The sequence below is a fragment of the Tremella mesenterica genome (assembly GCF_000271645.1).
Source record: "Tremella mesenterica DSM 1558 unplaced genomic scaffold TREMEscaffold_2, whole genome shotgun sequence".
In the NCBI taxonomy this organism is placed as follows: Eukaryota; Fungi; Basidiomycota; class Tremellomycetes; order Tremellales; family Tremellaceae; genus Tremella; species Tremella mesenterica.
Genome location: NW_006711226.1, coordinates 2,514,600 through 2,529,510, shown reverse-complemented (window position 1 = coordinate 2,529,510; position 14,911 = coordinate 2,514,600). Strand labels below are relative to the sequence as shown.

General features: G+C 47.2%; 5 protein-coding genes across 5 annotated transcripts; 2 read left to right on the top strand and 3 right to left on the bottom strand.

Annotated features, from left to right (window-relative positions):
• Positions 1 to 426: 426 nt before the first annotated feature.
• Positions 427 to 3,851, top strand: TREMEDRAFT_71251 (uncharacterized protein; the record flags this gene model as incomplete). The annotated part of the gene is made up of 10 exons (XM_007003047.1): positions 427 to 462; positions 610 to 954; positions 1,000 to 1,903; positions 1,947 to 2,020; positions 2,064 to 2,171; positions 2,243 to 2,524; positions 2,571 to 2,843; positions 2,898 to 3,377; positions 3,621 to 3,695; positions 3,747 to 3,851. 10 exons carry the CDS (start codon positions 427 to 429, stop codon positions 3,849 to 3,851), a joined length of 2,682 nt encoding a protein of 893 aa, XP_007003109.1.
• A 277-nt stretch (positions 3,852 to 4,128) lies between these two features.
• Positions 4,129 to 5,846, bottom strand: TREMEDRAFT_60660 (uncharacterized protein; the record flags this gene model as incomplete). The annotated part of the gene is made up of 3 exons (XM_007002831.1): positions 4,129 to 4,149; positions 4,196 to 4,719; positions 4,838 to 5,846. 3 exons carry the CDS (start codon positions 5,844 to 5,846, stop codon positions 4,129 to 4,131), a joined length of 1,554 nt encoding a protein of 517 aa, XP_007002893.1.
• Positions 5,847 to 6,363: 517 nt separating this feature from the next.
• Positions 6,364 to 8,191, top strand: TREMEDRAFT_60659 (uncharacterized protein; the record flags this gene model as incomplete). The annotated part of the gene is made up of 4 exons (XM_007002830.1): positions 6,364 to 6,480; positions 6,634 to 6,832; positions 6,906 to 7,261; positions 7,397 to 8,191. 4 exons carry the CDS (start codon positions 6,364 to 6,366, stop codon positions 8,189 to 8,191), a joined length of 1,467 nt encoding a protein of 488 aa, XP_007002892.1.
• Positions 8,192 to 8,595: 404 nt separating this feature from the next.
• Positions 8,596 to 9,901, bottom strand: TREMEDRAFT_60658 (uncharacterized protein; the record flags this gene model as incomplete). The annotated part of the gene is made up of 3 exons (XM_007002829.1): positions 8,596 to 9,036; positions 9,352 to 9,505; positions 9,621 to 9,901. The coding sequence occupies 3 exons, from the start codon at positions 9,899 to 9,901 to the stop codon at positions 8,596 to 8,598; spliced, it is 876 nt and encodes a 291-aa protein (XP_007002891.1).
• Positions 9,902 to 10,953: 1,052 nt separating this feature from the next.
• TREMEDRAFT_43042 (uncharacterized protein) lies at positions 10,954 to 14,817 on the bottom strand. Its single transcript, XM_007002526.1, has 12 exons — positions 14,690 to 14,817; positions 14,608 to 14,646; positions 14,264 to 14,563; positions 14,157 to 14,209; positions 13,122 to 14,107; positions 12,728 to 13,072; positions 12,457 to 12,678; positions 12,303 to 12,411; positions 12,187 to 12,260; positions 11,486 to 12,139; positions 11,247 to 11,336; positions 10,954 to 11,127 (listed from the first exon to the last, which is right to left on the bottom strand). Exons 1-12 carry the CDS (start codon positions 14,783 to 14,785, stop codon positions 11,012 to 11,014), a joined length of 3,084 nt encoding a protein of 1,027 aa, XP_007002588.1. The 5' UTR covers positions 14,786 to 14,817; the 3' UTR covers positions 10,954 to 11,011.
• Between the last annotated feature and the right edge of the window lie 94 nt (positions 14,818 to 14,911).

Genomic DNA, 14,911 nt, shown 5'->3' with positions numbered 1-14,911 from the left:
ACTTGCTGACAATGAACATTAAGAGCTCCATTGTCCCCCAAAGGTAGTCTGCTCTCGCTGTTTGCGAGACAAAGGTGTAAGATGGCTTGTACCCGAAGAGGAGCTATCGCTCGTACGAACCACTGTTGTCCTCTTGAAGTCATCTTTGATACTATTGACCCATCGTATGTTGTGGTCTCATTCACACCTGGTTGAAAGATTTGTGCCACTTTGAAACTTTGCCCGTCTCGGCGCTATCGCTTTCCACCCTCCCACCCACCCATCTCTACTTCTCTTTCAAGACCTTCCTACATCAAATCCATCTCTCTCTCACCCACTTTGCTTGCCTTTCCACCGTCCCCTACCCGCCTATAACAGCCCACGCTGTCTTACCACAGCTATCACGAGTCCCTCTCAGCACCCTCCCCCCCTTCCTCCGAGCCCATCATGAGCTGGCAACCAACACAGGCCGACCTGGAGGAGGTCTTGGCCAGGGAATATCTCACCGATTTATGATTCAGAGGTCCAAAAGGCTGTCGCCTTGGTGAGTTACCGTCTTGAATTTTCCTGCATGTCGTTAATTCGAGCTAACGCCATACCCTTTCCACTTACGACACATTTGCCACACAGCGCCTTGAACAACTCCGTTTCGTCCCAGATTTTCTCGCCTACCTCACCTACGTCCTCATTCACTGCGTCGGCGAACAAGACTCTCACCGTGCAGTCGCGGGTCTTTTACTCAAAAACGCTCTCGTTGCACGATCTGGTCCGCCGCAAAATGAGGCGGACGGGAGAGCACTGGCATACGTCAAAGCTACCATCTTGACAGGTTTGCAAGACAAAGATCAGATGATAAGACAAACCGTAGGGGCTGTCATCACTTCTTTACTGAGTAATGATGAGACTGGTGCTTGGCCAGAAGCTTTGGACGCAGTTACGAATGGTATGAGTTCACAAGATCCTAATCTCGTCGAAGTGAGCATTTCAATGAATCACCTGATAGAGTCGCTGACAGGAAAGGGAGTCTTTAACACGTTAGATAAAATTTGTGAAGATTGTCCTCACAAGCTGGACGTCTGGGTCGGGGGACAAAACCTTTTGGATCATATCGTTCCACAACTCATCAAATACACCGCTCATTCTACTTCCAGAATTCGTCTTTACGCCTTGGAATGTCTTGTCAACCTCTGCGAAATTCGTGCTCCAGCTATATCAGCCAATATCGATTCTTACATCCAAGCATTGTTCGCTCGAGCGGGAGACGAATCATCCGACGTTCGACGAGTCGTATGTGCTTCTTTGGGGCATGTACTGAATCATCGTCCAGATAAATTGGTGCCCGAGCTTAACAATGTGGTTGACTATATCGCGTATTGTTCAAAGGACCAAGACGAGCTGGTCGCACTTGAAGCTAGCGAGTTTTGGCTCACTTTTTCAGAGGAACAAGCTCTTCGTGATCAGTTACGACCATTTCTTCCGAAAATCACACCTCTACTCTTGGATGGGATGGTTTATTCGGATTATGAATTGGCCACTTTGGATGCGGACGAAGACGATGAAGCTGTACCGGATAGAGAGACCGATATCAAACCCAGAGGATACTCCGCAAAGACGCATGGTGCTCATGAATCCAACGAAGCTTCCGCATCTTCAGGTCCCAGCGGCAAATCCAGAGAAGCAGCAGACCGAGCGTTCAACGAAGAGGAGGACGATGATGATGACGACGATGACTTTGTGGACGATGAAGATTACGGTGGAGAATGGAACATGCGAAAATGCTCTGCGGCGGCTTTGGACGTTTTGGCTGTTTCGTTTGGACCCGAACTCATGGACATCTTATTACCGTACTTGAAAGAAAGATTGTTTTCGGGGGAGTGGGTCGAAAGGGAGAGCGGTATCTTAGCATTAGGTGCCATCGCAGAAGGTGAGTCAAGTTTGTCTCCGAGTTGACATGAGCTGACTAGAAGGATGCATCGACGGTTTGGAACCTCATCTACCCCAGCTTGTGCCTTGGCTGCTTCAATCATTGAAGGATAGCAAGGTATGTCAGTCTCTACCCACATTGGCCATGGCTGATAATACAGGCTCTGATACGGTCCATCACTTGTTGGACTCTTGGTAGATATTCCAGCTGGTGTGTACATGCCTTTCGAGATGACAAGACTAAGGTCTTCATCCCGACCATGGAAGGAGTGAGTTTATAAATTTTACTCGTGGTCATCACTGATTTGACAGTTGCTACAAAGGGGGGTAGATGGGACAGCGAGTTCAAGAAGCAGGCTGCAGTGCATTTGCCACACTCGAAGAGGAAGCTGGTTCAGAGATCACCCCATTCCTCGAACCCATACTTCGTAACCTCACCAACGCTTTCGAGAAATATCAACAAAAGAACCTGCTCATCCTATATGATGCTTTGGGAACTCTTGCCGACGCCGTTGGATCTGCACTTGGGCAACCACTATATCTTGAGATTCTTATGCCTCCTCTGATTCAAATGTGGATGAAGTTGGGTGACGACGACGAAGGTCTTGTACCTCTCCTGGAGGTTCGTCATATTTCATCCCGTAATCATGAAGCTTTCTGATACCTAGTGTCTGTCCTCAGTCGCCATAGCCGCAGGAACAGCTTTCTCTCCTTATACAGTTCCTGTCTATCAAAGATGTGTTCAAATTATCAATACCCGTTTACAAGAATACCAAAAATACGAAAGTGCACCCGATGATTTTGATGAACCCGATCGGACATACATAGTCGTCGCTCTTGATCTATTATCAGGTCTTACACAAGGTTTAGGTGAACAAATACATCAATTAGTAGCTACCAGTCAACCACCTTTACTTCATCTTATGGCAGTATGTCTAACCGTAAGTTTTTTTCCCTCCATCATCTAATTTTTGAAAATGCTGACGGAGATATAGCATTACGAACCTCCTATTCGACAATCCGCTCACGCGTTATTGGGTGATATGGCAATATCTTGTTTCCCACTTCTTAAACCTATCATGTCACAATTTCTACCTACCGTCACTGAACAAATAATCGCTGAACCACCTGCGGATTGTGTGAGCGTTTGTAACAACGCTACTTGGGCAGTAGGTGAAATAGCCATGCAATACGCAAGCGACTCAACAGAATTACAACCTTTCGTATCTGCTTTAATCCAACGTTTGGTGCCTATTCTACTTAGCAAGAATTCACCGAAAAGTCTATCGGAAAATGCCGCTGTGACTATAGGTAGATTAGGTTTGGCTTGTCCGGCTGTGGTAGCTCCGGAGCTGAGGACTTTTGCTCAAGAATGGTGTACCGCTTTATGGGAGATTAAGGATAATGAAGAGAAAGATTCAGCTTTTAGAGGTTTTTGCATGATGGTTTCTATCAATCCTTCGGGTATTGAGCATGTGGGTTTTTCTTTTCTTTTCTCATTATCTTCTCCACGCCGCGTCATATCTTTCCCAACTCTTCTTTCTCCCCGTCGAGTCATTTCATCTCGTCATCTCTTTCCATCTCCTTCCGTCTCAATTCGCGTCTTCCCCCGTCTTATCTCACCACATCCACAGTCATTTCGTCGCTCCACTCCTGTCCACTCAATTTGACTCGTCTCGGCCTCGCTCCACCTTGTCAGGGATACGACTAACAAGTAGTGCTTCGTATTCTTCTGCAACGCAGTTTGTAAATGGACGAACCCATCCGCTCAACTGAACACCATGTTTCAACAGGTAAGTTTTTTCCCACACTCTGACGATGATTGGACACAACGCTCATGTTAGATTCTTCAAGGATTCAAAGATGGTCTAGGACCAAATTGGGAACCAACTCTAGCAGGATTCCCCCCCGTCCTTCGTGATCGTATGAGGGAACGATATGGCGTTTAGTCCTCAGTTGGCTCAATTTCGTCCCGGCTCACACTCCCCACCCACAAAGAAAGAGACAACCCCCGCCTCCAATGTAGATAGATAAAATACCAATAGTATATATTCGAATTTTGACGACTCACTCGACGATTACGTAGCATCTCGTAGCATTTTGTAGGCACATTACATAGGGAATCAGTAGATAGAACAACCAAGATTTACATAGCATCGTCTGGGCCATTAGGGCTCGGACAGAATTGTCAGATGAGAATGCACCTTATATCGAGGTATACACCTTTTACTTTCTTCTCTTTCCCTTCTAAACATGAGCTTTCTCCACTCGTTCACGTTCGATGAATACTTACTGCTGGCTCGCTAAACAAACCCCAATCCGTGACTTTCTTTGGGTCAAGAAAGACCTGCTCGACGATTATCTCAGCCTTTCCTCTACCCAACACGCCTTCGAGACATTTCTCCCAACCCTCTGCAGCAGATTGACTCCCACCTATATCACCCCACAAGGTATGAATCTCCATCAGATCCTTATAAGCCTCACCTAAATGGTGAAACAATTTCTCTTCCGATAAGATGTTGATTGCTTCTTCTTGTATTGCAATCGCTTCTTCTCGCTGTCCTTTGAGAAAAGGATGTCGTCCTAAATCGCCTATCCGTCGATCCCAGAGACTGAGTATCTCCCTAAGACGAGCAAGACGAGTATCGGATTTTTTAAGATGATGGGTGGGTCGAGAACAAGCGGTACATGAACAAGTGAACTGAAAGTTTTCTTCAAAGTAAGCTCGTCGTAGGGAACTGGATTCGATGCAAATTTGATCGTTGTATGCACAAGTGATCTCGGTCCCATTTTTCAGATCTTTCCATGCTCTTAAATCTGCGTGTCAGCAACCGCCAACATCTGACGCTACGAGGAATAGCACGGAGGGGAAAAGGGAAAGATAAAGGCAAGAAGAGAAATGAGGAGACAAGAAGAGAGAAGCGATAAGGCTCACATAACAAACCTTCATCCGCATTCCATGTCCATACCGCATTCGGAGCGCACGAGTGGTTCACTCTTGAGATGTGTTCGAAGAGACCGCAGGGATCGGTATCCGCATCCGAAGACGTCTCATAGTCCTCTCTGTGATCTTCGAGAGGTATCACACTCGTCCTTGCCCGGCTGACGAGAACATCATCACCTGCCCCAATTGGGAAAGAAAGGAACAATTCTCTCTTCTCCGGACCCAGCTTCCGATAAGTTTTGTACACATTGTATACCTCCAAAGGAAAAGATAATTGAAAGAATGGGGCTTCAGCGATGATGATCTCCCCTCTCGAAACGGAGCGAGTGAGGACGAGTCCTTTGCCTCGGCCGTTTACATCTACCACTGCGCACTTCCGGGGACCAGACGTCGACGACGTTGATGCTGTTGATGGCGGTGGGACGGGAGGAAGGGGATACGAGCACGGAAAATCTGGAGAGGGGGGTCGGATAGAAAGTGAAGCCAATTCGGAAGGTGTTGTTGTGTCGAGAAGATAAGTGAGGGCGGGAGGGGTTGCGGAAGACGGGGGAGTAGGAAGTGCGGAAGACGGGGGAGTGGGAAGATAAGATTCTGTTAGGAGGATAGGGTCGTCACTTTTTTCAGAATTGCTTCTGACATTGGGACAGTACGGGTTGAATGTTCTGAATATCGGCAGGGGGGGAGGGGGAGGAAGGGTGCCGAATAATCGAGCCGTTGTGGGGAAAGAAAGTTTCTTTCCAGGTCTAGGACGTTTTGTACCAGACTTAAAGAGCGTTCCACTGGGAGGGACAGGGAGAAGTTGAATCTCATCATCGTCATCGTCGTCACTGCTGTCGATGACGATGACCTCTGATTGTGGGCGAATGGGGACATGGGCCGGGGGCGGGTTCTGACGCGAAGAAGATGTTAACGATTGAGGTGGCCTCATGGCGGGGAGTCGGTTTGAAAGCTGTCTCGCACGGCCTGGGAGGTATAGAGGGAGGTATGCTCTGTCTTCCATGGTGTGTGGGAAGCGTTTGAGGTACTTTAGGAGAAGAGAAGTGAAAGAGGGGGTGAAGAAAGAAAGTCGAAGTCGAAATGAAAAACGACGCGATGACTTTTGTTCTTTTTCGTATGAACTTTTGACTTTTCCTCTCTCTCGTCCCGTACTGACATATCGATGTACTGACTTCTTACTCACCTAATCGAGGGAAGGAAAGGTTGTCAGATATGGAGGCGTCCATTAAAGAACCCAACATACATCGTATGTCCAGCTCTATTCCCGGACAACGAAGACATCATAACTCACTCGAGATTCCTTTCTGCTTCTGATCTCGCACGCTGACTACCAGAATTCGTCCGGGTCTTACAATGTGCTTCGAGATTCGGAGATGATCTACACATCCGAGTGACCAAAGACCTCGTATGTCATTTTATTTTCATCACAAGCTACTACTACAGACGGAAGAGTCATTTCTATCCAGACGAACCGGAAGGAATGTCAGTTGACGCAAAAGTGGGAAATGGCAGTCATCAACATGAACAAGAGCGCATACGTCCGTTTCAGTCTTCAACCTTCATTCTTCTGTCGGTGGAGACCTATGGGTAATATTGAACAACAACGTAGAGGTATTCAATGTCAGCTGTTGGTGAAAGTGAGTTCTCCTCTTCCCTTCCCTTCCCTTCCCTTCCCTTCCCTTCCCTTCCCTTCTCTTCTCACAGAGAGTGATCACGAACAAGTTGAAGGTTTCACCTCATACCAAAGGCGAACGTTGAAAAAGCTGTGGCTCTACAGGACTGATCTTCAGTCTATGCTAGCAGGTATCGGTAAACCAGCATCCCTGGCAAATGTAGAACGTCTCGATCTCAAAATCGTCGACAATGACCAGGTCTTATACAAGAAAGCTCCACGTGATCCGGGAGCTGGTGAGGAAGAAGACGAATCGGATGATGATTTAGCAAAGAGCATCGAAGCTGTTTTAGTGATGAAATTAGTATGTGATTACGGTACGTATGAATTTCATCTGCAACAGCCCGCCTGGACATGTCTTTTCGATTGTATATGAATGCTGAATTTAAGGAATTACAAAAAGACATTCTTTATACCTTCAAACATCCGATTTCCCTCGTCCCGAAGTCAACCCAGATTCTACCCCCTCAGGATTCACCATCGACGGAACTGTGATACAAGAATGGCTGAAACACTTCGACATCACTCTCACTTCTGCCTCCACCACGAGCTCGTCGAATAATAATGTGCCTCGTCCGGAACACATGCTCAATTGGATGTTTTCGAATGAGAGGGTAAAGATAAGAAGTTCGGAAGGTGTAGGCGGACAGGTTACGACCACAATAGATGTTAGTACCCAAGAATTTGAAGATTATGAGGTTGTGGATGGAAGGGTTGATTTGACTTTACCCATGAGGGAATTTAGGGTGAGATTGAATGTCTATCTTTCATACTTCATTCCTCTCCTCCTAGCTTTCCATTGGAAAGAACCTTATCCTGACCCTCTCTTGCACTTTTTAGACTTGGTTTCGAAATGTCTCGCTACACATGTCTAACCTCAGGCCGCATTCCAACTAGCCGAACAAATGCACATCAGCCTAACTGTGTGTTTCTCCGATGCGGGTCAACCTCTCACCATCAACAACATAGATGAAGACATTTCATCCAAAATCACTATTTTCTGTGCTATCGCCACCACCATCTGTACCGCTTTCGATGACGACAATACAACTCCAAACCCCCATCGTTCACGTCCATCTACTCGTCGACCAACCTCAACTTCGAATCCATCTTCCCATCAAAATGGAAATCCTCGTAAACGTCCTGTATCTGATGATCCCACTCAACATCATCCTTCATCCCGTCGTCTGAGACTTTCGACATTGCCAATGGCTTCTACCTCTTCACAACGGGTAAACGAAGAGAGAGGGAGATTATTCATGTCGGGTGGAAGTCAAGAGGTCAATGGTGGCGAAAAACAGTTCGTTCCCCCTCCATCTCAAGAAGAAATAAGGTCGCAAGTGGCTGCTGCGGGTTTTGAGGATTTAGACGCTGTAGTGAAAGAAATGGGTGATGTGGAGGAAGAAGAAGAACTGGAAGAGGACCGACCGCCTGATGAAGCAAGACCAGAAGAAGAAAGGGAGGTAGAATATCCAGGCATGGGGGATGGGGTGGATCTGCAATTGGTTTGGGACTTGTTCGCGGGGGATAACCCGAATGAATCGATTCATGATGTTGACACGAGGCCAGAGATGGATGAAGTGGAAGAGTTGGACGAAGATGAGATTGGACAGGGTTTAGGACCGACTCAAGCGCCATCGAATAGACCATTCAGGACTTTGTTCGATGACGATTGATTCACATCTCTGTCCATCAACGATGCGTGGAGGGAATATCTGGTTGTATTTGGTCGTATTTGGTCGTATAATCAGTAAATACAAGTTGTAACAAACTCATGTCAGAACGTCATCATCGTATTCACATGCGTATCGAGTGTTTTCTCTTCTCCTCAATCACCCGTCAATAGTGATCGAATATCACCAATTCATCCAAAGTCCCGTCAAGCTGAATGTCAAAGTACAATAAATCAGTCCATAGTCCACAGTCCACAAAATTGGCACGGTCTGACATCCTTGAACAATCCCACTTCAATAGCTCAATCCTCATATTACAGGGGTGCGTACCGGAATTACAAAAATAACTCACACAAAGCCTGGCAATAAAAAGGTCATTATCATCAGATTTCCACACTCGCAGTAAATTACAGATTTTGTAAATATCTATCAACATCCACTTTCCCAATTTTCCTTTCGACAGCTTTAGCGACTTCTACCCAACTTAACATAGTCTCAACATTGATCATCCCAGGATGTTCTTCCTCTACTTTCTCTATTATTTTCCTTCTCAATTCAGTTGAATAAGCTAATTCTCCAAGAGCTTTTTGAAGTGCGTGACGTAACAATTTTTCGGTTTCCGTAGTAGTTGTCTGTTGATTTTGACTAAGTCCCAAAGCCGTATTACGAATCGACTTATTGTTATTGTTCGAGGATATGGATGTGGATTTCAGTTGAGTTTGGTTGTTTGATGGAGTTTGGGATGGGATGGTTGATGTAGATTTAGATGTAGATGTAGAAGTTGTCGCGAAAGGTGAGAGTTGGAATGGTGAGTCGATAGTTGATGAATGGAATTGATAAGGATGTTTCTTATCATCAGCAATGAATTTGGCTCGGATGTTCGTTGGTTTAGACAAACACGGGACAACGACAAGAACCAGCATGTAGGGAATTAGGTAGAGCAATCTTGAGATTGTGGAAGTAGGCAGATGAGACTGTAGAAGTAAAGAGATGAGAAAATTCAGAGTGAAAAAATGATGAAGACATCATAAGATTCGAGACAAGGGTAGGTCTAATTTGAGAAAGAAAAGATATCATCAAAAAAAACGCCATAGACATCATATGAAGGTCCAAATGTAATACAAGTACGATAAGGTGACACAATGAGAGAAAATGGAACGTACCAAAAGAGGTAATCTGATATTCCTATGAGGACAATCATCTCTATGTCCAACTCTCCCATGTTGCATACAAGCTCCTAATAATAAACTCCCATCTTGACATAAACTAGCTCTATCAAAAACAGCAGGTTCACTCTTCGTGTTCAATCCTAATACTCTACCACATAAGCTCAACACCCTTCCCCTCATGAGAAAAGTTGGCATTCTGTGGACTTTGTGATTTACGAAATGACCAGACACAAAGAGGGAGGAGGGAGGGGTGATTGACTCACGTGAATCCTGCTATGGGCCATTTTTTATATCCTCCTCTTTTCGACGGTCTCGCTTTTGGTGAAACTGAGAATGGAGGTTGTTCCAGTCGTACGCTCCAGAGACAAGAGTTGATAGGGTGATAATGAGGGTTGATCTCGTAGAACTTGGTCGTGGCTGCGGTCACTGGATACCCGTCGAGAAGTTTGTCGCTGAGGGCAGGATGATCAGGAGGCAGTTGATATAGCTTCGGTTCCGCATCGATGAGATATGATGTTCGGGGTACGCTTTCCTGGGGGCTCATCTGGCTGAAGGTTGGTGGACTTGATGTAAGTAAGAGAACGCACGACATCCGCAATCGGCAACCGCACGTGTTCTACCTAATCAACTCAGGGCACAACCCTCCAAGAACCTAATGTGCATACTAATCATTTAGTAAATGGATTCTAATATCCTTCGAAACCTCCCAAGCCCTAACCCTCTAGCGGTAAACGTATCTAATGTGCCCCGACCTTCCGGCCGGGTGTTGATTAGTATTGCCACGTAACTACGATGCGGATTGGTAATAAGAGTCTGTGTTCGTAGTCTTCGATGCGACTCTTTACTATCATCGTAATCGTACTGGTTGTACATTTGAAGACGCACTGAACCCCTTTGGAAAAGCTGCTGAAATGACCTATCGGTGCATGCACCAAGAACTGACGTTAGGCGTGCTAAACGGCTGGGCCCCGAGCAGACCTCCCGGCCCTCCCACAAAATCCCCCTTCCATGACGAGAAAGGTGTCAAACATCTCAGTCATCCTGAATTACCCTTCTGTGATATGCATAGGACAAGGCAACATGATTCATGGGAAAACATGATGGGTGGCCCCGAAATGTTATCAGGCAGGGAGTTGAACGCTGGCTTGACCTGCCAACAAGAATGATCTCAGAGCAAAAGCCAGACTGCTACCAGGGTGAGAGCTGAGAAGCCAGTGCAAAAACTAGCGACGGGGATCGAACCCGCAAATCTTTCCCTCATATTATAGTTTCGCCTGCCATTAAATGGGAGGATCAAATAAGCCCTAGGAAGGGAACGCGTTACCTTTACGCCACGCCAGCGGGGGGCTCGAACGGCAGCCTCCGAGATCACCAGACCCCTACCATGAAGGGTCAGTAATACCCTTATGGCATTCCGTCCGTTTCGTGACAATCGAGTCAAAAGTCTTGTTTGATCGTTTACTTCAATGGAAAGCCAACTGACCCGTCGGATAGCATCGCTGATTCCCAGAACCTTGATAAAGCTGAGCAAGAGGACGTGCGGTGGTCGACAGTGACGTTGCAGAGAGGATGGATTTGGCTGCTTGCTGTCGTGTTGACATTTGATCACATCAGATGCATATACAGATACCGTTCAATCGTGATACGGTGACTCCTATGGATCTCTCTTCTCAAACGCAGCTATAGCCTGACTCACAGAGCCTTTTCCAGTGCCATGTCGTATAGCACCTGATCTCCTTGGAACATGACCTGCTCCAGCCGGTGGATGATCTATAAATCAGCAAAGTTTCCCCTATACCATCTTCATCTGCCTCATAAATCCATCAAGTTAGTCTTACGGACTGACATTGAAGCAGCGTACATTGAGGAATACTAATTGGGAGACTTACCGTGAGTAGGGGAAGGACTACGTGCCGATTCTCTGGAATCTTCATGAGCGTGAGAGATCCGTCCTGCAGCTGGTCTGGGACCTCTTGCGCCTACACATCAGTAATCCGCACCTAGCGACGTACCGAAGACTTGATTAAATATGAAGAAACAGGACCGAAGAGCCCTAAACTCATAAAGTGGTAGCTGAGTGTGGAGTGGTGTCGAGATGGTAAGTGAAAAATGGCTAACACAGACTCACCTCTAGGCCCCCTCAACCTCGATGCTTCGCCGGAAGTAACACGTTTAACACTTGCCCCACTTACGTTCCTTACCACCGGACTCTCCCCCTCTTCGTGACCCACTTCCATCGATTGGAGATATGCGGCCGTTGGTGAATCTACAGCTTCATGTTCCGGCTGTTCTGGGACAGGGACTGTCTCTTCTATTTGTTGTGCAGGAGTGGGGGGAATGACTTGAACACTTTCGTTCTCTCCTTTTAACTCTTTGCCACTGGTCCCATTGGTCACCTCTACCGCCTTCTCCAGGTCGAGTATTTCAGGCTGTTCCACCAATGCCAATGATTCAGGCAAAGGAGGAAGCTCAGGAAGACTGAATGGGTTCACATCGGATCCTCTAACTTCGGGAAGCGGTGAAATGGCCCTTTTGTGACTTGCGTACTGAGCTTCGAGTATTTCTTCAGGTTTCATATCCCCACTCAAGCGACTACGAGAGATACGTTGGTCCACCAGAGCAGTACGTTTCTTCACAGGCATTGGTCGACCTGAGCCTTCTTTACGTTTTTCCACTAAAGGAGGAAGAAGATCAGAATAATTAGTGATGAGATCGGCTAGGAAAAGGGATGAGGTTCGATCTTGAATTGTCATTTCATTTTCGTATTGCGGTCGTAGAATCGCTATTGGGTCAGCGAACATCACTTATATGAAAACAAAAGGGACTAACTTCGTCCGACGGAAAGTGCAAGTTTGGTGATGTAAACTTCATCCGATTCGTCCGTTTTAGTTGAATGTACAAGACTGAGGATCAGCTACTAGTCTCATACTCCGGGAGAAGCGTACTCGTAAAGATGTTTGACCAAGGCTTCAAGAACGTAAAGACAGATACTAGGTAATCTGCTCAGCACAGACGTTAGAGCGCTGGTCATATCTCGCTCCTGATCCGCACCAACTGTTGGTCAGCTCTGAGGGGAAAGGTCGGCCAGTAAAAGCTGACCTGCGGGATAAACGGCTCTGGCATCTTCCCATCCTTCCCATGTCATGACAGGAGGATTGAGCTCAAGCATATAGAGCTTGATGACACCAGCTGCAACGGGGACATTGAACTTTTTGATCATCTCCACCATAGCTTCCAAAGACATGGACGGAGTGTTGAGTACATTTCGGAGCATATGAGTCTCGTTGAGAGGGACTTCATATATCCATGCTCTTCGTCGCTCTGACAGGTCAGTCTAATCAACACCGAATGGGGAAGTGCAACGACGTACCCTCATCGGGTAAATCTGCGTACATCATTCCCAGGGCGGTCAAGAGAGCGGTCAGGACTTCAGGGATAGATCCTTTTGGTCTGACAGGGGCACTGAGCATCGATTTCCAACCCAATTCCCCCGCCCAGCGTCGCAGGTCGATCCCAAAATTAACCTCGGGTATGTCAGATTCGAGACTTTCGTAGATGTGTGGTCTAGGTCTGAAAGATCCCGTGCGGTTGCCTTCGATCAGGGCTTTTAGATCTGCGTCGGGATTGAACGCCTCGACGGACAGGGAAGTTGGCTTTGTCATTTGTTCCAGACGAGGCGGAAGTTTAGCAAGAGCCGCCTGATATTGCCGCAAGACTGTGTATCAGACCTTATCTGTATGAAAGCTTCCAAAAAGGGTGCTCACCCGACGCTACCACGCTGAGCCGCTCCCGCTCCCATTTCTCCCATGCGCGCAACCCTCTCTCGACACGTTCCTCCATCTCGAGTCGTTTCTCCTCCGCAGAACGGACACCTTCACGATATGCCTCTTCAGCTTTGATGGCATCGCGTCGTGCTCGGACATGCGCAGGTTCGTCACTGTTGAGACCATTCGGCAGATATGCTTTTAACAGAGCAGGCACTTTGGCGGTCGTCGGTGACAGAGGCGAAGTGAAGTTGACCAGAGGAGAGTCGTGAGGATTTAGCTTGAGGATGTAGAAAGTATCGTATTGGACCTCGAAGCCTCGTCCTACACCAATCCGACTAAGGTGTCCCATACGATATAATTCACCAGCGGCTTCCACGCATCGTTCCCAGTCTCCACCAAAACCCTCTACGTTCTCTCGGAGCCATTCTACGACTTCCTCACCGGAAAACGTCTTCTCATATGTGCCCAGAATCGTAGAGCGCTGTCGGCTAGCAAGAGCAGCATTAGATCTGGTCTGACTAACGGCAGCATCTGAGTATGGAGCGGGATGGGTCAAAAGGTAAGTGTCGAGTCGTTGAAGCAAATCTTTCAGCCCTTGTGGCGTAAGTGACAATCCGGAGAGGAGCATCGGTTCAGGTGGTAGTTTATCGAGCTGAGCATTGCCGTCTTTGGGTGGAAGAGGCGGTCCACCGATAAAAGGTTTACCACCTGGTTCAGTCGGTGGTATAAAAGCATCTTCTCTCGCAGGACTGGAAGGACTATCATTCCCGTTCACTGGTGTTGCCACACGAAGGGGAGTCGGAGGAGCCGGTAATGTTTTTCCATCTATGGAAACTCGAGGACCATGAGAGGATATGCTGGCAGCACGGAGTTTCTCGGATATGCGATCAGCAACCGTGCCAGATCTTCGGAGAAGGGCGTGTCTTGGTTCAGGAGACGAGGTGTAGATGTCGGCGTTGTTGGTAGGTGGAGCAAATTTTGCACTATTCCTGATCAGCCTCATTCACTCACGAAATGGGAACCTATACTCACTCGTCTTCACTGTCATCTGCCACTCGGGTTTTAGTAATGTACGCTTGCTTGAGCTGCGCGAGTTAGCTCTTAGACCTCACTCATATGCGACATGTGATAGAACTCACAGAAATTAATCGTTGTACATCCTTCTCCCATATCCCTACTACACCATTCTTCGCCAACATATCCTCCTTTGCCATCTTGATTCTATCCTCATGACGTACCCTCCACTGTCTAAAACCTCCGAGGACTTTCTGATCTAGTTCTTGCGCGAGAGAGCGATGGGCCTCACCTCTAGCATGTGATGCGGCTCGTAATTGCAGTAAAGAATGTTGGAGGGAAGACGATGATTCTGATGTGGAAGAGGATGTCGAGGGAAGTGAGAGTAAAGTGCTCGCTAACGCGTGATTGCCCTCAGCTTGAGACTGTTCCATCAGTCCATATCGTCACATCAGTTTGAATATCTCACCTCGATGAACTCTGTCAAGTCTCGGTCTTCTTTACATCCCTACGCTGTTAGTAAGCTCGGAGTGGCGAAAGTGACGACGAACCTGCTCGAGGTTATGGAACAAGACTTGAAGGCCAGATCGGTAGTCAGGGGACCAGAACGAGTTGTAGAAACTCGGTGGAAGAGTGACGGGTGCCATAATGGTTTTGAAACTCCAGTGGGTCGTGAGAGATGTCGTTTCAGAGATAAAGGTGAGTATGTGAAGTCATGAGAACGAGGTGGGATAGCTGTAGGGTACTTGTAGACATGAGGGTAGGGGGGGAGG